Source organism: Gobio gobio, assembly GCF_949357685.1.
Source record: "Gobio gobio genome assembly, chromosome: 15".
NCBI classification, from domain to species: domain Eukaryota; kingdom Metazoa; phylum Chordata; class Actinopteri; order Cypriniformes; family Gobionidae; genus Gobio; species Gobio gobio.
The window spans coordinates 40,723,748-40,747,196 of record NC_137108.1 but is presented as its reverse complement, the minus strand read 5'-3'; the positions used below and the strand labels follow the sequence as shown (position 1 = coordinate 40,747,196).

General features: G+C 39.7%; 1 protein-coding gene across 2 annotated transcripts; it reads left to right on the top strand.

The window, feature by feature from the left end:
- Window positions 1-630: 630 nt before the first annotated feature.
- On the top strand, window positions 631-10,552 carry tbx20 (T-box transcription factor 20). 2 transcript variants are annotated; one of them, XM_079836212.1, is made up of 8 exons: window positions 631-1,041; window positions 1,975-2,221; window positions 2,452-2,616; window positions 3,019-3,127; window positions 4,251-4,409; window positions 4,683-4,759; window positions 6,892-7,004; window positions 7,858-10,552. In XM_079836212.1, the coding sequence occupies exons 1-8, from the start codon at window positions 915-917 to the stop codon at window positions 8,196-8,198; spliced, it is 1,338 nt and encodes a 445-aa protein (XP_079692338.1). In that variant the 5' UTR covers window positions 631-914; the 3' UTR covers window positions 8,199-10,552. The 2 variants fall into 2 exon arrangements, with proteins under 2 accessions (XP_079692338.1, XP_079692337.1); XM_079836211.1 differs by having other exon boundaries at window positions 720-1,041; window positions 6,889-7,004.
- Window positions 10,553-23,449: the final 12,897 nt, after the last annotated feature.

The window sequence follows — 23,449 nt, the reverse complement described above, 5'->3', positions numbered from 1 at the left end:
ATAGGCTACTTTTTTACTGTTATCTGGTCAAATTAATTTATCAATTAATAGCAGTATGAGTGTTATAATTTGATTTTTTTTTATTCTTACAGCTATTATTTTTTACTTTAACAGAAGATTATTATTTTAACGTTTTAAACCGTCTGGATTTAAAATAAATACAATTAGTTAAACTGTGATAACATTTGTCTTCTTTAATTTCCTCACAAGAATTTAGGTGTTCATGCATGATGGAAGCTAATAGGCCCACATAACCAGCCTTTTTGTGTAGACAGATGTGACGTGTAAAACTGTGATGAAGTTTATTTAGCATTTTGACGGCTCTCTCAGGTCTGCCCATGAGATTTCCCTGATTGAAATCATAATCATAGCGGCCGGAATAGGCGAAATCGCCTTCTGACGTTGCGTGGTAACCTTGAAGCATCCAGTCACAAACAGTTAATAAATATTCATAAGTCACGCCTTCATGATTCGCCAGCTCACTGACACCCTCTCCCTAACGTCACTCTTTCAGCCAATCAGGAAGACAAACGCCACGTAAAGAAATGAGTATTCACGAGCCAAGCCTTCACCATAGTAGGATTTGTAAACAAACTCACCGTAGACATTGGAGTGCGTTGAAGAGCCAATGACCTGGAAGCAACACAACGATTGGCCGTGGCTGTGTACGACGGAGGGGCTAGTGAAATTAAGGAGACTGCAAGTGTCCCAACACTTGCAATGAAAACCTTGCTTGTGCAAGAGAACTAGAAGGTGACTGGAGCACGAGACACACAATGTCCCAGCCGCTTTGGAAGTAACAGCCTGTTGCAATCTTCTTAATCCTGACTCAAATATCACCTCGTAATTTAAAGTAATTTCGGGGCTTAATCTGGACGTTTGTGCTGTTGAGAATAGTTTTGAGCACCCGCATCATGGAGTACACCTCTTCCCCAAAACCACAGCTCTCTTCCAGGGCGAATGCTTTCTCCATAGCCGCACTCATGTCAAGTGGGAAATCGAAGGACAAGGAGTCGGAGGAAAACACCATCAAGCCGCTGGGTAAGATCTGACTCTTTAACGACTGAAAGTTTGGATGACGAGTGTTTTGTGTTTTGTTTTTGCACGTGAGGCACACGGTAGCTAACATCAATGTCAAACTAGAGCAGTATTTAGGCTATATAAAGACAAATAGCCTATATGTACATCGGTCGAATAAATAATTACATAAATAAAATGCATACATATTTACACAGGCTTGCAGCGCTCCTGCGGTCGTAAAATTGTAAATATTCGGGGGAAATTGGTGTGACCTGTCAATATGAGAAGTAATTCTGTTAAGCTAAATAAAAAAAAAAGATATAAACAAACATGAGATTAAAAAAGTTCGATTTTGTATTAGACCATGGTTTTGTAAAGATTTGTATATAGGTGAACCAACAAACGACAAACCATCTCATGCGCCTACCAGTTTGTTTTACATTTAACTTACACATTATATCGAAATAAGAAATGTCTTAATTAGATAGTAATATAAGATTAAAAAACATGAATAGTTGTGTTTTAATGTCCACTGCATTAGAATATTTTGTTGGTGCGATCTGTACAATTTGTAGCTAATATTACATTTCAGACAAATTAATTAAAATATAACAATAAAAATACTTTAATAAATCTATAAATAAATATAGGCTAAGCAAATAAAACACATTCCAAAAAATTTAATTAGTTTGGGTCATTATTATCTTACTGTTTGTTTTTGCTGTTTTATAGAGAATAGATGCACGCAATAGCATGCATTTACATTTCATTGCCTATTGTATATATTAGAATATATTCTAATGTTAAAGCAAATAATGCAAATGGTATTATGTTGTTCCTGTAGGCCTAAATGATTATTCGACAGCATATTTTATTAGATCTGTATCCCAGACTTATTTTGTAACACCAACTGCAACAGGCTACATTTTATTATTCATTGTATTTTAATTCTAGAACAATTCGTGGAAAAGTCGTCGTGCCACCCAAACCTCGGCGACCTGCCTTCGCTGGAAACCCACGGCGACTTCAGCGGCAGCGGCACCGGCGGCGGAGCTCCGTTATGTACCGAGCCGCTCATTCCGACGACCCCCGGCGTGCCCAGCGAGGAGATGGCCAAGATCTCCTGCAGCCTCGAGACTAAAGAACTGTGGGACAAATTCCACGAACTCGGCACGGAAATGATTATCACAAAATCTGGAAGGTAAAAAAGGCTGATATGATTGGACTTTTTTGTTTTAAAACAAGACGAATTTAGGCTATTCGCTTTTTAGGCTATTATTTTTAATTGGTCGGTTGTCTGAACGTCTGTTGTCAGAACCAGCCTACTTCAGTACATTTTTTGCATTTCTGTTTCACATAGCCTACTTTAACCAGTTTACTCTTTAAAAACCTTGTTACTCACATAAATGCCACTTTATTCTGCTTCAACAGGCGAATGTTTCCGACAATTCGCGTGTCATTTTCCGGAGTGGACCCGGACGCCAAATATATTGTTCTCATGGACATCGTTCCAGTGGACAATAAAAGATATCGATACGCCTACCACAGATCCTCATGGCTTGTGGCGGGAAAGGCAGATCCACCTTTACCTGCTAGGTAAGCTTTTCACATTTCGTGTAGGCTATGCGTTATTTTGCTGTTATTAACTTTAATAGGCCTATTCGTTGCTTTATAGCCTAATTATTAAATTGTGAACGACCGCTGTAGCTAACTGAAAAGAGAATCAATCATTACGAAACAGATGTGGTAAATGTGAACGGATAATTCTAACAAATGTATATTTAGCACGTTCTATTCTTTGTTGTTTTGTTTTTACGTAGGCCTATAAAGCGTTTATTAGAGAGTCAAATGCAAATCAAATTTTGTGAAATGTAGGCTCAATATAAGGATATAAAGCCAGGCTAAATTAAAACAATCGAATAATGCACATAGCTTAAAATGCTATAGCACGAATAAATCTAAATAAACAAACGATTTTGTTCTGTTATTATTGTACAGGTTGTACGTGCATCCAGATTCGCCTTTTACAGGAGAACAGCTATTGAAACAGATGGTTTCCTTCGAAAAAGTGAAGCTTACAAACAACGAACTGGACCAACACGGACACGTAAGTCAATCACGTTTAAATAATCAGTGTCCAATTGCGGCTTTACATTTTTATTCTGTGTGTAGGCTATATAATGTAATGTAATAAATAAAAACAAAACAATGTTTATCTGTAAATGTAAAGTGGCTTACACATAAGAGATTTTGCCTGTGAAGTCGTTTTCTCAATTGTGTACAGATACAGATTTATCAGTCAAAACTATACATTTTCATTACAAAACATTAGATTTTCAAGAAGCCACCATAAAATATATAACACAACATTTTGAAATGTGACGCTGGACCACAAAACCAGTCATAAGGGTACATTTTTTGAAATTGAGATTTATACATCACCTGAAAGCTGAATAAATGAGATTTCTATTGATGTATGGTTTGTTAGGATACAATATTTGGCTGAGATACAACTATTTGAAAATCTGGAGTCTGAGGGTGCAAAACTCTAAGTATTATATAAATATATCTAAATAAAAATGGCCTTTAAAGTTGTCCAAATTAAGTCCTTAGCAACGCATATTACTACTAATAATACATTTTTGATATATTTATGGTAGGAAATTTATAAAAATATCTTCATGGAACATGATCTTTAATTAATATCCTAATGATTTTTGGCATAAAAGGAAAATGGATAATTTTCACTCATACAATGTATTGTTGGATATTGCCACAAATATACCCATGCGACTTATGACTGGTTTTGTGGTCCAGGGTCACATATTAGGCTGATGGATCATAATATTGTTTTTTTTCTATAAATATATAATAGTTTTTAATGGTTTAATATAATAATATTTGATATATAATGATAATATGAATAATGATAATAGATATTTAAAATATGTAATAATTTATTAAATGCATAATACACTCCGGTTTGGTAAGGATGATATTAAATATATTGCTTTTATATTTATCTATATCACAAACTGTGATTAGACAAGTTTCTTTACCTTTATAAGTGATGCAATATAATCAACACACAATTATTGCTGTATATAATATAATATAATCAATACTGTTCTTGGCCATTTATTGAAATACGCTCTATTATATAACATATAGAGTCAGGTAAATGTATGTATATAGCAAATCACAATTTGTTTCTCATATTCCTTTAACAGATCATCCTGAACTCCATGCACAAGTACCAACCCCGAGTTCATATCATCAAGAAGAAAGATCACACAGCGTCACTTCTTAACCTAAAGTCTGAGGAGTTTCGTACATTCGTCTTCACCGAGACCGTTTTCACTGCAGTCACTGCTTACCAAAACCAGCTGGTGAGTACAAATCAACTAGTTTACTGATGTAAGACAACTGGAATAAATATATATATATATATATATTTCCCCATTGGCTATTTTTATTCTGCTCTAAACTATAGTCCTAATATTTTGGCAACAGCTTAAAATACATTCTCTTTTAACAGAACAATGTACTGGAAGACATCAGTCATTCAATGCAGCCTTATGTTTAATTTAATGCTCATGGCATCATGTGGGAGAGGAAAAGATCTGCTGGATTAATTTAGTTGTTTCCTATTTTCGCTACAGATAACCAAACTGAAGATTGACAGCAACCCTTTTGCCAAAGGCTTCAGAGACTCCTCCAGACTCACGGATATTGAGAGGTATGAGGAATTCTGCTGCTTGATTTCTGACCTGGGTTCAGTGCAGTGAGGGATTGCAGAGGGAGGGGCAGCTGCTCTGCGGAGTGAAGTGTGTGTGTGTGTGTGTGTGTGTGTGTGTGTGGTGGGGGGAACGTTCAGCGAAACTCATTAACAAGTGCACAAGTGGCTTTTCATTAGACTCTCATTAGACCTAGACGTGTGTGGGTGGGTTGGTCCAATGAAAGAAAGAAAAAATAAGCTAAAAAAAAAGGTGTGGCTCATGTGGTAAAAATAATAAATTAATTAATGATAAAATAAATTTGATTCAGGTCAAAAATATTGTTTATCACAGAATCAATTGAACAAAACTAAATTTAAGTTTTAGATCAGCTAGAAACGGGTAACATTTGCAGGTTAGCATGCTTTTAATATGCTATTTATTGTCTTTTTTTGGGGTTTTTTGTTTAATGATCTCTACATACCATATATTTTATATTTCTATACCATTTTTTAATCAAATCAATATTAATACATTTATATGTAGTGCATTTTCTTGTATATATAATATATTACTACAAGAAAATGCAACAGAAAAGCTATTTTTGCACTAGAAAAGCACTAATTTTCTGACCCAAGATTTAGAAGCAAAAACAATTGAATGGCCTAAAAATTCTTTGATAAAACTAGAAGTGACACATTTTGGCAATGTTCTCTCAAATTACACCGATAAAAGCAAATATAATGTTTAGATCAGATGGAATTAGCATCTAAAAGTAATAGTTGTAGGTTGCCCCGTTTTACTGTCATTTTTTTTATTTTTATACGTTTATGAATAATGCAGTTTTTTGGCCACTAGTAAATGTGTGTTATATGATCTCTAAATACCATATATTTTAATTAAGTCAATATTAATATATATATATATACTACAAGAAAATGCACAAGAAAAATGGTCAGTATCACTGACTTTTCTAACAAGATTCACAAGCAAAGCAATTGAATGACCCAAAAATAATTTGATAAAGCTAGAAATGCTGGAAATGACCGATTTTGGCAATGTGCTCTCAAATTAGCATTCCAGTTAAACATTTGCCAGCAAGTTCCATTTCAGACCCCCAACGAAAGAACAAGCGAAAGTCAATGACTGCCAAAAATACCACACAAAAATGCATCCTGCTCTCTCTCTCTCTCTCTTTCTCCGTCTCTCTGTTTCTTTTTCTCTTTGGAAGGGCTGTGAATTAGATCTGATCAATTGATCTTCAGGGAGCTGCAGAAATCGCATTAGTCTGGAGTCGGGCACTGCACTAAAACACAGCGTAATTCAATTGGGCCCCGTGACTGATTGAAAACAGCCACCCAAGTTGTAGGGCTGCGAGGCCCCTCTCCTCGGGAGCGCATCGCAGATAAAAACACACATATTTGTATTGCGCTGCTGACAGATATTGCACTTTCCTAACCTAATTGGGAGGCTAATGTGGACGCATGGCTCTTGTGATGCAGACCATCTCAGCCTGTCTGAGGAGTCTAATCTAACAGGAGCTAATGCACTTACTGCAAGGCTAGCAGACACACTTCTCTCTGTGTGTTAACATATTTTTATGTGCATGTTGTTCTAGCTAGTTTGAACTGATGCAGGGAACGCAGAACCTGCAGAGAGACAAATTGGATGTGTGATTTGTACCAATAAATTAGCATATTCACACCATAATGCATGGTTTAAAAAATTATAATAGTAAATAAAAGTTTGCTCACTTTGTTTGTTGCTACAACTAAGGAGTGTGAAACCCCACTCTGAATGTTTTTTTAAAAAGCTCAAATACTTTATTGTATAGCATATACCTTTTAAAGGAATAGTTCACCCAAAAATGATTTACTCACTCTCATTGTTGTTCCAAACCTGTATGACTTTCTTTCTTCTGCAAAGAAGGTTTTTATTGTATGAACAAAAACAGTGAAAACTTTCTTTAAAATGTGCTCATTTGTGTTCATTTTCGGATGAACTATCGCTTTAAATGTGATGCTTTGAAAAATAATGGTTCAGTTTTATTGAAATGCAATATATTTAGGCTATTTAACCACATCACTTGATTTTGTGTAAGCGGTTGTGAATATAGAGATATATTTTGGGCTCTTGTCTTTTGGTTTTGTTGTAGGGAAAGTGTTGAGAGCTTGATCCACAAGCACTCTTACGCCCGGTCGCCCATTCGGACTTATGCTGGTGATGAGGAGACCTTGGGTGAAGATGTGCACTCGGCACACAGTAGAGGTAAGAAAATCTTCCTGTAACAGTAAACTGTACGCTGTAAATTTACTTGAACTGTGGACATTTACTGTAAAAATAAGGTTACAATGTTTCCAGTATTACAGGATGTCATATTGGTGCTTGTATATTTTACTTTTAACTTATAACCATATATTTCATCAAGTGATATAATTTTACTAAAATCTACTTTTTTAAAATCCAGTGATAACTACTATAATAATACAGGTATAAAATAGAAAGCCATATGATGAACATTGCAGTTAATTGTATAGACTGTACTCACACATGAAGACAAGGCACCATGCAGGGTAACACACATGACACTAAAATAAAGCAATAAACGTTAACTAAATAATATAAAATGTAACACAAAACACCCTAATGTACATTACTGATAACAAAAAAAAGAAAAAAAATTATAAAATGGAATAAGGTGTAATGTCACAGTTTCAATATTGTTTATTACCATAAATTATATGGCAATTCATAGTTTTATTTCCATTTACCATAAAACAAGTAAATTACATATAATGCAAATGTTTAACCATTTAAAAAACAAAATTCACCGTATATACACTCTTAAAATGAAGGTTCGGTATTGGCATTGATTGTTCCATGAAGAACCTTTCCATTCCACAAAAGGTTCATTTATAGTGGAAATATGTTCTTCACACTTCACGCAAAAATTGTTCTTTTAGGAACTGCTCACTGGGTTCTTTGGGGAACCAAAAAAAATGGTTCTTCTGGGGCATTGTTGCAAAAATGCCTTTTTGGAACCCTTAACTTTTTTCATGTTATGCTGTAAATATGCTCCTTTAATGGTACAAATTATGCATTCAATTCTTTCCCTGTATAGGTTCGGCGTTCACTGCATCGGACAACCTCTCTCTCAGCTCCTGGGTCACCACCACATCAGGTTTCTCTGGCTTTCAGCACCCTCAGTCTCTGTCTGCCATCGGAACCAGCACGGCGTCCCTGGCCAGTCCTCTTCCTCACCCCATCCAGGGCTCTCTACCCCCTTACAGTCGACTGGGCATGCCTCTCACCCCGTCCGCCCTGGCCGGCTCCATGCAGGGCAGCGGGCCTACCTTCCCCTCCTTCCACATGCCACGCTACCACCACTATTTCCAGCAAGGGCCCTACGCCGCCATCCAAGGACTGCGCCATTCTTCCACAGTCATGACCCCGTTCGTATGATTCCTGCCACTTCAGCCTGATAAGATTTCCCTATCGCCAGCATGCGAAGACATACGGCACCCTTACACGCGCAAAACACACGCTTACACGAAAGGAAGAACCACATGTAAATAACATTGACTGACAGGGCATTACCTGACGACCCGGACGTGCTGCTTCTCGCAGTTGTGCTGGAGAAAAACACGGATTCTTATCATTTCGAGGATGAGTTTTTAGCATCGATAAGAGACTCAGAGATCTGTCTGACATGTTTATGCTACCTGTAACGATTCATCTCGCGCCTTTATCGCCGCTCCGAGCCAAATGAGGGAGAATGTAACTCGCTGAATGTTACACTGGACAACTGCTGTTTCTCATTCCCCATGATCCATCACCTCTTAAAGATATGATACGATATCTGTGGAGCTGCCAACCACTCAGCCCTCCTGTTCAAATTGTCGACACTAGAGGGCGCTGTGCTTTCTGAAAATACAGCAATACTGGATGGAAACATCATATATGTGGACTCAAAAATGTTGGACAGGTTAGTTTGATCTTTCTGGTCAGATAAGCATCTTCTTTGAAAACTGTTTAAGGCATTTCATTGTATTTCATATTTAAGTTGCTATTCTGTTCTCAGCAAGAAAAACTATAAATGAACGTAATTCTGTTCAAATGAGGGTGAACTGCAACTGATGTGAACCAGCGGACACTGTACAAGTTCCAACCAGGAAATCCAGTTTTGGAACTGGCTAATAGAAGAGCGAACACTCAGAATACTGATCATAGCCACTCACGGCTGCTTGCCGACAGCCAGCTTGCAGGAAGTCTACACCTGTAAATAATGGGCTAATTTTTAAATGATAGGCTCGTCTTCTCCAGGGGAATGAGGGAAATTGGGTGATTTGTGGCTGAAGTGGTCCTATTTGTACAGTCACATCGACGACAATTCATCAACATCCTGTAACTAAATCACACAGAAACAGCACTAGCCGTAATAGCCAGATGAAGAGGAACTGGTGCGTGTGCGTGTGTGTGTGTGTGTGTGTGTGTGAGGAAGTTAATGATGATGGCACTGTCTTTTATTTATCCTTCAAATTTGACCAGGACAGATGAGCATAAATACACAACCATCCAAACAGAGCCACACATTGCAAATAACGAGTCTGTGCATTTTAGGGTTCAGGGTATTTTATTCAAAATCAGTGTGATGTCAAAGGTAAAGCTGATAAAAACATGTGCCCACCATTTTCAAGCCTTTGATTTGTTATGAACAGACTGTACAAACAGTTATGTAGTTGCAATATATTAGCAAATGTTTTCTCTTTATTTTTTGTTTGTTTGTTTGTGTGTATTTTTAAGTCAGATGTCTCCTACTCATAAGGAGATGCCTGATCATTTTTGTTTTGATGCCTTTTTTAAGTGCAATATATTTATTTCAGCTATGAAAAAGATATGGCTAATGTAATATTTGAAGCAATGATAGATGTTATTTGTAAACAAAAAGAAATATATATCACCCCAAAATAATGTTGTGAGAGTGTGATTTTTACGTTTGCATTTTTGTTATATGCTGCCTTCCGCGATCATTGTATTAAGTAATTATACAATATTGAAATAAGGTTTACACTATGAAATTTGCATTAAAAAAATTAAACTTTTAAATTTAGTGCATCTATAATACTGTAAAATGATATCTTATTGAAAGCTTATCTATTTTTTTATATGATTGAAATGTGAGGAACATTAATTTAAGCATCAATTTACATTATATAATCAAAAAATACCTTTTTATTTACTTTTTTTTATTTATGTATATAAGTATATTCATTTATCTTTTATAAATGAATATACTTCATTTTACTACATTTGACGTTGTGAAAATGAACTGATGGACAGCAAACATAAATATGTGGAATTATTTCACGTTCTTTTTATTTAACATTACACAAAATTGTACAAATAAAGAGTCATGCGGGTCATAATGATTGCACAGATCTTCCAGAGAGGTTTTCATTCTGTTTTATAAACTCTAAAGAGGTTCTGTTCCTCTCAAAGACCTAATATTCTCTTTCATGGGAGCAAATTATGTACAATTTCCTTCATGAACATTTTACGTTAAATTCAGTAAGTCGGGGAGAGAACTGTCTCTGTGGATGTCTGCTTGTATTCATTCATAAAATCATTTTTGACTGAATGATTTTATGATCATAAATTCTTTGAAACCTGGGAGAGTTTAGGCAGTTAAAGGAATCGTTCAAGAAATTGTCTTCATTTTCAATGTCATTACTCACCCGTTCCCAACCTGAAAGCCTTTCATTCATCTTTGAACACACAAATGAAGATACTTTAATAAAATATGAAAGATTTCTGTCCCTTCAGCTACGCTATCATTTTGTCGCTTCAAAAATTTCATAAAGAGATCAAGCGGTCAAATCCAAATTTTCTGAAGAGACTTGATCGCTTTATATGATGAACAGATTGAGGCTTTTATTCACATATAAACATTGATCAGTGAACATAAACAGAAGCTCAACTGTACTTGCTTGACATGCGAGAACAAACGTCATTGGTTCTTGCTGAAGCTCAAACGTGATGCGTAACACAGAATGAACCTCATTGGTTCTCGCACGTCAATCGAACATGCTTGAGCTTCCGTTTACCACAACTGATGTGTGAGTTGATGAATATTTATATGTGAATAAAAGCCTAAATTCAATCTGTTCATCATATAAAGCGATTGTGTCTCTTCAGAAAATGTGGACTATTGATTGTGTTTACTGTAAGTAATTAAAATGAAATCTGAAAGATTCTCGTAATTGCATTGTATTAGGTCAGCTTATCTCCAAAATAACATAAATGGCATTTTGATCGAAAAGTATGGCTTTAAAACTAATATTAAACATTTTAATTATTTGGTATTGTAATAAATTCATGAATTTAGAAACCAATTTTCTGTCATTTCAGAATTCTTTTTAACAGCGCATTTATTGATTCGTTCAAATAAATGGATTTGCGAGCTAAATCCCCAACAATTATCCGCCTGTTTCAGACTAATCATACACAGAGGTGACACCAATTACCATTTATTATTCTGCATGCGTTATTTGTTTGGCAGGACGCTGTACGGCTGTAAGGTATCTATAGCATAATTCTAAAAATAACGATGGCCTCTCTATCACACAGCCATCACTATCATGGCCAAACCAACAAATCGATAGCAGGTCGTTAGTCACCGTTTCACCAGGAAGAAAAGGCACTTCTATCCTCTGATAAAAATCAGTTACATCCTTTGAAAATAAATAAATAAGCAAATAAATAACATCCAGTGAGAGGGTGATTGGATTAAACAGATAGGGGAAGGGCGGTCTGAAGTCCGTGAGGTATGGCTAAAGAAATTGAAAGGAACAGTTCACCAGGGAGTCCATTTTAAGGAATAAGAGTGTAATTTACACAGCAAGGACTGCCAGCTTAATCGAATGTAATTTCATTCAATTTTGCATGTTTTTCCCCCTCCCCGCCATGTTCCTTTAATTTGTCCGCAAGACAAAAAGAGCACATTTCAATGATAGGCAGGAATGGAAAACTGTCTGCTGTCTTTGCCAGTGAATTAAGGTTAACCCACATCCCTGTCAATAGAGTCCACGTTGTTTATTGCCTCTATTAAACACTGGTTAACCGTGGCAGTTTTAGTAAGAGTTTCATAAATGCCTCGCTTACTTTTATGTGAAAAAAATACATAAATAATTAGATAGTAGATTCAATTTCAAGAGTCTGAGTCAAACAAAACACTTCTTGAATACTTGGAACATGCTTACATTCAACTATTCCCTATTTAAGAATTTGTAATAGGCATATATGTTATGTATGTAACCGGGGCAGGAATAGCCTGATATTTGATAAATTCTCCTGGTGATTTGCCCTTATGTTTGCTTTGATTCAGCCGTGCGCTGTCCCCTTTAAGGGTGTGTGCATGCGCAGATGAGTGGGAGCGCGTCAGACTGAAAGAGAGCGCAGTTTGAGACAGAGTCACACAGAGGGAGTTCACACAGTTTAAATAGTCGATTAAACTTTTAAAGAGAGAACATTTCCAGTTTGATATTGACTTGTGAATCTGTGGTGATAACAGTCGTGTGATATTGTCGAGTGTATGGTTGATTTCGCTGCTCATACGAGTGTGGTGTTCCTGCACGTGAGAGATCTTCCGTGTGAAAGGAAATACAGAGACGTTGGGGAAGATTGAGCGTGAGTTACTCTGTAATATGTTATAAAAAGTTGTTGAAAGGTTAAATAACACGGTTTATTTCATATATTAATGCAACTTTGAGTAATTATTGTTCTTTATGCCGTGTTAGAGGGGAGAACAACCACACGTGATATTGCACGTGCACCAGCTGCCACGTGAGCTTTTTCTGTGCTTCAAAGTCTCAATAAAAGTGAGTTTTGATTATTTTATTTTCCTAAAGTGTTAATGTATAAGTTATAAAGAATATTTGTGCCTTTGTTCAAGTGTATACTATTTTTCTTGAGTGTAATTACTGTTTGATTTGAACAGAAGGGGTCAAACTGTGGATTATAATGTATTAATGTGGTGAAATGTGCAGATTTCTCATGTATACTGTTTTATTTCTTTCATTAGGCACATACAGGCCACTACCGTTGTTTTTGGCACTCATTTTGTTTGTTTCTGAGATTATCAATGTGAAAACCACCTTTTCATTTGTTTTGTTTTGCAAGACTCTTATTATTTTGTTTTCTGCACTCATTGGAGTCACTTTGATAGTTTATTTTATGCCAATTTTACTTATTAATTGGAATGTTTTTCTAAAACTGCTTTTCTCTTGAACAAAACATACATTAACGCTGTGTCTCATTTGAGGCTCAGTCAGGAATAAAAGAACCCCTTTTCTTTAGATGTTATGGCTGTGTCTTATTTGCTGACATAACGTTTGAACGGCCACATCTAATTTGGTACCAGGAGTGGGGTTTCCGTTTTTTTTGTTTGGGGATTGGTTTATTTTTGTGATAAGAGTGCTAAAATAGTAGGGTGCAAACAACGGTAGTGGTTAAGGGCGGCTGAGTGCTATAAGGACCTGCAGAATATTGTGTGCCATCCTGAAAAGAGCTGCAGGAGGACCAAGGGCCAGCAAACCTGGACTGCTGCAACGGAGGAGATTGTGAAGGACGGTGCTTATTGAACTGTTTGAGAACTGAGACTTTCTGCAACTGTGAGTCATGGACGCTGAGGACAGGGACGATGCAGCCTCCCAGGGTGAGGACATTCAGGGTGCAGGTGCTGCAGCTCCGGAAATGGACATTGAGGGAGGTAACCCCATCTCGCAGCTACAGTCACAGATACTGGAGTTGGGACGTAGACATGACCAAGTAATGTCAACGCTTTCTAACATGACTAATGTACCTACTAGATCTTATGTGTATATCCCAAGAGAGAGACAGATTGTACCTTTCAGTGGGGATCCGGGTAAAGATTGCCAAAATGTTGATGAGTTCATCGAGGAACTTGAGAGAGTAATCAGAGTTAGGGGTTTAAATACAGAGGATCAGGTGGATTTTATCCTCTCTCACTTAAGGGGTTCCGCTCTAGATGAAGTCAGGTTGTGTATGGGAGGGGAGGATAAGTTACCTCAAGACATGTTCTCCTACTTGAGAGCAGCCTTCAGGGAAAAGCGAAGCACCCCCCAGTTGTTACATGCATTTTATGCACGGAAACAATTGGATGGTGAAGATTTCCGTGATTATTCACACGCCCTGTCCTTGCTGCTCAATGCTGCACTCCAGCAGTCACCCCATATTGTTCCGAACATGCAGATGGCATTGCGAGATCAGTTTATAGAGGGGGTGAGGGATTCAATTCTCCGTAGGGAACTGCGTAAGGTGATTAGAGAGCGACCTCACGCTACATTATTTGAAGTCCGTGAGGAGGCCCTTATGTGGTGTTTGGAAGAGAGACCCCGTGCAGCTAATCTTGCTAGAAACCGAAATCTAGTGGGTGTGGGGGAAAATGTAGAGCATGCGAGAATGTCTGCGACCGTACCAAGTGACTTGAGTGTAGCCCTGCAGGAAGTAATTAATGTAATTACACAACAAGGGAAAGCAATCGGGGAACTTACCAATGCTGTCCGTGACCTCACGATCCAGAGGTCTGACTCAAGTGGTGAGAAACCTAGTAAGGCCAGGTTTAAGCCAAAATATACCCGTGATGGCCAACCCATTTGTTTAAGATGCGAGGGTGTTGGACACATAGCCCGGCAATGCACTGTGCCACGCTTCCGTGAAAACCCTGTGCCAGCTACGCCAGAGTCTCAGAGTCTTCAGGGAAACTGTGCGCCTCCATTGCGAAGAGCCGAGCAATGAGAGGTGGCACTGATGGCTCAAACAGTGGCACCCTTACCAAAGAGCGATTCCTGGAGCGTGCAGTGGGCAAGTGCCCAGAAGTCGAAATTCACATTGGGGGGGTAGCTGTCAGGTGCCTATTGGACACTGGCAGCAATGTGAGTACTTTGACAGAGAGTTTCTTTAAAGAGCATCTTCATGGAGAAGATAAAGACATGCATTGTACGACCAAGTGGTTGAAGATTACCGCTGCCAACAGGTTGCCACTTCCCTACCTTGGGTATGTCGAACTTGATATCCAGGTAATGGGTTTGACTATACCTGGGTGTGGGTTCCTGGTGATTCGTGACCAAGAGGAAGGGGCAACCGACTCAGCGGCCCCAGGCATACTTGGCATGAACATAGCGCAGCGCTGTAAACAGTTGATTCTGGCTGAGTTTGACAATGCTTTGGAAGGGACGTTGGATGCTGACTGGAGAGCCGCCTTTAACAAGGTGCAAGAGGCTATCCCAGTGGAGGCGACCTCTATGGTTCGGACAATAGGCACACATAAGCTGTATGTACCTGCAGGCTCAGTTGCTACAATTCAGGCTAAAACACACAAGGAACTGATTGGAAATGGGGGCTTAGGATTGTTTGAACCAGGTAATACATCATTGCCAGGTGGCCTGGTCCTGGTTCCTACATTGGTGTCACCTGGTAGTCGAGTGTTCCCAGTGCAGGTAGTAAACTTGTCACCAGAGGATGTGTGGTTGCCGCCTAAGTTGAAACTCGGGATACTTACCCAGGGTCGTCGCTTTGAGGGTAGCTCCTGCGAGGTTACATTCCATCGTATCTCCGCAGATCATGAAGAAGTTACCGTCTACCAGAGATCAATGACAGGGGTTGGGAGTGACCTGCAGTGTCCATTGGATAAAGTGCGGATAGGTGGTACCCCTACACAGCAGGCAGAGCTGAAGGCACTCCTGATGAAATACTTGGATGTGTTTGCCACCTGTGACGAAGACCTTGGTTATGCTGACCTGGTAAAACATGAGATTCCCCTGAAAGATGACCTCCCTGTCTCACAGCCATACCGACGAATACCCCCAAACCAATTTGAGGAGGTAAAGGACCATATCTCCGGATTACTTAAGAAGGGTGTCATCCGAGAAAGCTCCAGTTCGTATGCTTCTCCGGTGGTGTTAGTTCGTAAGTCTGATGGGAGTCTCCGACTATGCGTGGATTACAGGAAGCTGAACTCTAAAACTAGACGTGACGCATTCCCATTGCCACGAATTGACGAGAGTCTGGATGCTTTGAGCAAGGCCAAGGTGTTCTCATCTATTGATCTTGCGAGTGGCTATCATCAGGTGGCAGTTCATGAGAAGGATCAGAACAAAACAGCCTTCATTACACCATTTGGGCTGTATGAGTACCAGCGAATGCCGTTTGGACTCTGTAATGCGCCTGCGACATTCCAGCGTCTCATGCAAAGCATAATGAGTGATCTGGTCTTTCAAATGGTACTTGTATACTTGGACGATTTGCTTATCTATTCAAGTACATTTGAGGGACACTTGGTGAGGCTCGAGACTGTGCTAAAAAGGTTGAGGGAGGCTGGTCTAAAGGTAAAGGTGGAAAAGTGCCATTTTCTGCAGTCCGAGGTAAAGTTCCTGGGGCATGTTGTATCAGCGCAGGGGGTGTCTACAGACCCAGACAAAGTGAGTGCAGTGAAGCAGTGGCCGATCCCTAACACTCTAAAGGAGCTGCGATCTTTTTTAGGGTTCTGCAGTTACTATCGAAGATTCATTGAGGGTTTCTCTAGAGTGGCGGGTCCGCTTCATGATGTGGTTAACACTTGTGTTCACCAGGGGAGTGTGGTTCAGGCCAATAAGTTGTTCAAGGGCTCCTGGACAACAGAATGCCAACAGGCCTTTGAGCACCTCAAGGAGAAGCTTACCTGTGCGCCAACGCTGGGCTATGCGGACTTTACCCTACCGTTTGTGCTGGAGACTGACGCCAGTAACCTGGGATTAGGCGCTGTGCTATACCAGCAGCAAGGAGGAAGGAAAACCGTGATAGCGTATGCAAGTCGGAGGTTGAGGGGTGCAGAGCGAAATGACAGGAACTACAGCAGTATGAAGCTGGAGCTCCTGGCACTTAAGTGGGCAGTGGGGGAGAAGTTCAGGAGTTACCTGCTGGGATCGAAGTTTACTGTCTTAACAGATAACAACCCTCTGTGTCATCTCAACACGGCCAGGCTGGGTGCAATTGAACAGAGGTGGGTTGCACAGCTTGCAGTCTTCGATTTTGACGTGCAGTACCGTCCTGGTCGGTGTAACACTGCAGCCGATGCTCTCTCTAGAAGACCAGGGCTAGAGGGAATGGAGGTGGTAACTGAAGATTCGGAATACGACGGCTGTGTGGCTATTTGCAGCGGGCTCCGCACCGGAACGGCAGTGGAGGCTGATCTGTCAGGGCTAATGGAAGGGCCTAGAAATGGAGGGACGATACAGCTACAATCAGCCATCGTTGATCAAGGGAATGAAGAGGGACAACTCCTGGAGAATACCCCAACGCTACCTGGATATACGAAAGATGAGCTCCGTCAGTTCCAAGAGGAAGATCCGACCATCAGCACGTTTAAGTGTTTCTGGGACAAGAAGAGGAAACCCACAAAGCAGGAGAGAAAAGGCTTGTCTCGATCTGTGCGCTTGTTGCTTAAGCAGTGGGATAGAATCCAAGAGAGAGAGGGGCTGTTGTTTAGAGTCATTGACGATGTGTTCAATGGGGAATGCCGGCAGTTGCTGCTCCCTGCATGTCTGGTCAAGCTGGTGTTGCAAAGTGTCCATGACCAGATGGGGCATCAGGGCATTGAGAGGACGCTGGGCCTGCTCAAGCAGCGTTGTTATTGGGTTGGGATGAGTGATGCTGTGGATAAGTGGGTGAAGGAGTGCCAGCGGTGCGTGTTAGCCAAAATGCCGCAGCCGAAGATACAAGCACCTTGGGCCCCGTTCTTGGCGTCACATCCATTAGAGGTGGTTGCGATGGATTTCACCACACTAGAGCCTGCATCGGATGGGCGGGAGAATGTCTTAGTTGTAACCGATGTATTTACTAAGTTCAGCCAGGCGTTCCCCACCCGCAATCAGAAGGCAGACACTACAGCTAAGGTCCTTCTGAAGGAATGGTTCCTTAAGTATGGTGTGCCACAGCGTCTTCACTCAGACCAGGGGAGGAACTTTGAGAGTGCCGTTATTGCAGAACTCTGTAAGCTGTACGGGGTAAGAAAATCCCGCACTACGCCACATCACCCCCAGGGAAATGCGCAGTGTGAGAGATTCAACCGCACTCTGCACGATCTCTTGCGTTCATTACCACCTGAGAAGAAACGGAGATGGCCAGAGTACTTACCTGAGCTGGTGTACGCCTACAATGTGACTCCCCATTCTTCCACCGGTTACTCTCCATATTACATGCTGTTTGGAATGCAGCCACACTTACCAGTAGATGCTTTGCTGGGTCAGGAGACAGGAGGGGAAATAGAGCCTACCTGGTTGTCTGTCCATAAGGAACGGCTTCAGGATGCACACTCCAGAGCACGAGAGTATGCTGAAAGAAAGGCAGTGGACCGTGTTGCCAAACGTGAGAATGTGGTGTATTGTCCAGAGGTAGCAGTGGGTCAGCATGTGTATTTACGATATCGTCCTCCAGGAAGGAACAAGATCCAGGATGCCTGGGCTCCCACGGTGTATACGGTAGTTGAGGTGCATGGAACAACCTACACCGTGGAACCGGTGGGAGGTGGTCCTGCAAAAAGAGTGCATAGGTCAGACATCAGGCCCTGTCCAAGATCAGTCCCAGTGCCGATGCCTAGGAAAAGAGTGACACCTGTAAAAGTTCCTACCTCGGAGTTGGTGGAAGGAATGCCTACACTGGATGCAGAATGTGTGCTGGTGGAGGAAACCAGATGGACTAAGGAGGATCCAGTGGACGAAGTGCTTGGGAGATTGCAGCAGCCAGTGGTGCAGCCAGAGGATGATGCTGAAATAAGAGAAGTGGAGGACAATGATGGAGTGCAAGTAGATGATGAGGCGAGTATTGTAAGACAGTTCCCTCAACCCAAAACAGAAAGAAAGGATTCAGCATTGGATGTGGTGGTGAATAAACCAGTTCCTGTTCCCCGAAAGCCCAGGGCAGAGAGTGCCCAGGTGGATGTACCCTGTCCTTCACCACGCAGGACCCAGCGGCCTACTGCTGGGGTTCATAGCAATCCAAACAGGCTGCCTAAATCGGCTTGCAATTCTGTGTCTTTTAGTCCCGATGTTCTTTCCCAAGTGTTAGCTGGGATAGTTTTGTATACATCTGGAAAACTACAAGGAGTAGTGGATGATTAAAGCATGTTTGAAGTCATCGAGGACGTTGACTGTAGGCAGGGGAGAGTGTAACCGGGGCAGGAATAGCCTGATATTTGATAAATTCTCCTGGTGATTTGCCCTTATGTTTGCTTTGATTCAGCCGTGCGCTGTCCCCTTTAAGGGTGTGTGCATGCGCAGATGAGTGGGAGCGCGTCAGACTGAAAGAGAGCGCAGTTTGAGACAGAGTCACACAGAGGGAGTTCACACAGTTTAAATAGTCGATTAAACTTTTAAAGAGAGAACATTTCCAGTTTGATATTGACTTGTGAATCTGTGGTGATAACAGTCGTGTGATATTGTCGAGTGTATGGTTGATTTCGCTGCTCATACGAGTGTGGTGTTCCTGCACGTGAGAGATCTTCCGTGTGAAAGGAAATACAGAGACGTTGGGGAAGATTGAGCGTGAGTTACTCTGTAATATGTTATAAAAAGTTGTTGAAAGGTTAAATAACACGGTTTATTTCATATATTAATGCAACTTTGAGTAATTATTGTTCTTTATGCCGTGTTAGAGGGGAGAACAACCACACGTGATATTGCACGTGCACCAGCTGCCACGTGAGCTTTTTCTGTGCTTCAAAGTCTCAATAAAAGTGAGTTTTGATTATTTTATTTTCCTAAAGTGTTAATGTATAAGTTATAAAGAATATTTGTGCCTTTGTTCAAGTGTATACTATTTTTCTTGAGTGTAATTACTGTTTGATTTGAACAGAAGGGGTCAAACTGTGGATTATAATGTATTAATGTGGTGAAATGTGCAGATTTCTCATGTATACTGTTTTATTTCTTTCATTAGGCACATACAGGCCACTACCGTTGTTTTTGGCACTCATTTTGTTTGTTTCTGAGATTATCAATGTGAAAACCACCTTTTCATTTGTTTTGTTTTGCAAGACTCTTATTATTTTGTTTTCTGCACTCATTGGAGTCACTTTGATAGTTTATTTTATGCCAATTTTACTTATTAATTGGAATGTTTTTCTAAAACTGCTTTTCTCTTGAACAAAAACATACATTAACGCTGTGTCTCATTTGAGGCTCAGTCAGGAATAAAAGAACCCCTTTTCTTTAGATGTTATGGCTGTGTCTTATTTGCTGACATAACGTTTGAACGGCCACATGTAAAAAATCGTTTGGTGCTAATTTAGGAGAGAATGGGGCTAGCTGTCACACCTTTTTGCTTCACTGAATATTTGTCAGAATGGTTTGTTTTAAGTCCAATTCTCTATCATCTATCTATCTATCTATCTATCTATCTATCTATCTATCTATCTATCTATCTGTCTGTCTGTCTGTCTGTCTGTCTGTCTGTCTGTCTGTCTGTCTGTCTGTCTGTCTGTCTGTCTGTCTGTCTGTCTGTCTGTCTGTCTGTCTGTCTGTCTGTCTGTCTGTCTGTCTGTCTGTCTGTCTGTCTATCTATCTATCTATCCTGTCTGTCTGTCTGTCTATCTACCTATCTACCTGTCTGTCTGTCTGTCTGTCTGTCTATCTATCTATCTATCCTGTCTGTCTGTCTGTCTGTCTGTCTGTCTGTCTGTCTGTCTGTCTGTCTGTCTGTCTGTCTGTCTATCTATCTATCTATCTATCCTGTCTGTCTGTCTGTCTGTCTGTCTATCTATCCTGTCTGTCTATCCTTTCTGTCTGTCTGTCTGTCTGTCTGTCTATCCTGTCTGTCTGTCTGTCTGTCTGTCTGTCTGTCTGTCTGTCTACCTGTCTGTCTGTCTGTCTGTCTGTCTGTCTGTCTATCTACCTACCTGTATGTCTGTTATCATGTCTGTCTGTCTATCTATCCTGTCTGTCTGTCTGTCTATTCAACATTGCCAAACATTAACTGAACGCATGTTTGTCACTATATGGGGTCAGTTGTCACAATTGAAACTGTTTGCAAATTGCAAAATTTGAACAGCAACAATTATGAAACACAAAACAGTTAATTAAACAGCAATATACTGTACACACACACACACACACACACACACACACACACACACACACACACACACACACACACACACACACACACACACAATTACAGTCTTAAAACTCTCTAAACTGCAATTGTCAACACCGTAATACGTAAAAACATTATGAACTTTTTAGTTTTTCATTTACTGAAATTTTTGCAGAAACTGAAAATTACTGTTGCTTGTTCATTCATTTTAATACTTGTTCACATTCATTTTACACAATATGTCTTCCCCAAACACCACCACACTTTGCCAATTTAGCAGACATTACAAACATTGCATGTCAGATATTTATGGAATAGGCCTTTACATGCATGTTTGACAGATTTTGATAACTGAATGGACTGTTTTGCATGTGATGGCACACACGATTAAATCATTTTTAGAAGTTGTGAAGAGTTTGACAATTCAGTTAGTTATAAGCAAAGCAACAAGTCATGCCTTTAGTTGTGCAAATTGCAGAAAATGACACTGACAAAACACATGCAATTCAAATCTGATGTGAACAAGAGATTACTGTTCGGAGATCTGAACTAATTGTTTTAAGAGGGGGGAAAAAATCAAGAATTGAGCCATTGAGAAAAACTGTAAAAAAATAAAGGTTCCCACAGGGGGACTTCACAGTGATGCCATAGATAGAAGAGTTGTTGTGAATTATAATATAATAAATATAATATAATACATTATTATAATACATATAATATATACACACACATCACATTATTTTGGTAAACAAATATTGTAATTATTGCATTTAAACCTACATTTCAGTTAATATCTTCCATCATTATGTTGAGTCTTATCTGAACGTATTTCATTGTGACTTTGTTTGCCTAACAAATATTTCAGGATTCACAAAATGATTTCTATTTAAGATAATTTGATTCATGGTGTTTGAAACCCACAAAAACCACCTTTAGGGAAACACTAAACCTTCTAGTTACTCAACAGCCTTTGTGACAACTGAGCCGTGTGACAACTAGCCCCCGTCTCCCCGTATTGATAAAGTTATCAATCACATTTTTAATCCTTTATGTATTCCTGGAGAAATCCGCTTCAATTCAAGTGAAATAATTTCAACAACTGCATTTGTCTAGGTCTATCCAACCAAGGATGGAGTCATGATGAAATCATCGTCTGACAGACAGAGCCCTCCTCAGAGATCTGTTCTCCTGATAAGAGTTGTCCTACCTTGGGAAGAGGGACTATAACCCGATTTGTCCAGTTACTTAGTGGAGTCCGGGTGAAATGAGCCCAATAAATGTCTCTGTCATGCATAATTAATTGTGTTGTTACAATGAACCGTACAAAATCCATCTTCATTTGATTAGAGGTTTTCTGAAGGCACTGAAGTGCATGATGGTCTACTTTGTCTCAATCTCACCTCAATGTCTGTATATGACTGGACGGAGGGATGTAAAGGCTGGCTCTGGCTTTCATTTCCAAATGTAAAACGTAAAAATTCAGATACTGATACAAAAACACTGTATTCTTACCAATGCCATCCAAGTGTGCTTATCATATGAACAGAGGTGTAAAAAGTACTGAAAAATGTTACTCAAGTGAAAGTACAAGTACTGAATGAAATTTTTACTCAATTAAAAGTAAAAGTATCTGGCCAGAATCATACTTGAGTAAAAGTATGCCACATTAAAATTGTACTTGAGTATTAAAAAAGTAAAAGTAGCGTAAAAGTAGCAGCAAGAATAAAAAAACTAGAGATTCTTCTTTAAGCTTTTAATCTCTAAAAACATGAAGTTAATGAACCACATACAAGGTTTTATCCTGCTTTAGAACTGTTTGAATTTAATGTTATTTAATTATCAAACTATAAGACTACTACCTAATGCCAGTATGCAACATGCTACTCAAAGTTGTAAAACCCCGGGTTTAACTTAAAAGGATAGTTCACCCAAAAATGGAAATTTGAAATAATCTGCTTATCTCCAGGGCATCCAAGATGTAGGTGTCTTTGTTTCTTCAATAGAACACAAATGAAGATTTTAAGAAGTCGTATAATGCATGTGAATGGAAACAAAATCTATGAGAGTAAAAAAAAACATGCACAGACAAATCCATATTAAACCCCGCAGCTCGTGACGACACATTGATGTCCTTAGTCTAAGACATGAAACGATCGGTTTGTGTGAGAAACCGAACAGTATTTTTAAAAGTTTTTTACCTCGAATACGTTCTATGTCCAAAACACCCGTTCAGCGTGCCATCACTTCCGGTAAGTGAGGTCAATGTACACAATCTGGCGTAGAGATATGTGCGAGAGATCACTTCCGGCCCTCTGTCTGATCATTTGCCAGCAGCCATATCACCCTTTTGCCCAAGACTTGTTTCCCACTGAAGCTAAGCAGGGCTGAGCATGGTCAGTACCTGGATGGGAGACCTTCTGGAAAAACCAGGTGTCTGCTGGTAGATGTGTTAGTCATGAAGCTTCGAAGCGTTATGAATCAGTGAGTTGAATCAGCGGTTTTAATCGTCAAATTTCAGCAGTTTGGCGGTTTTTACATGCGATCCGAATCATGATTCGGCTCACTGA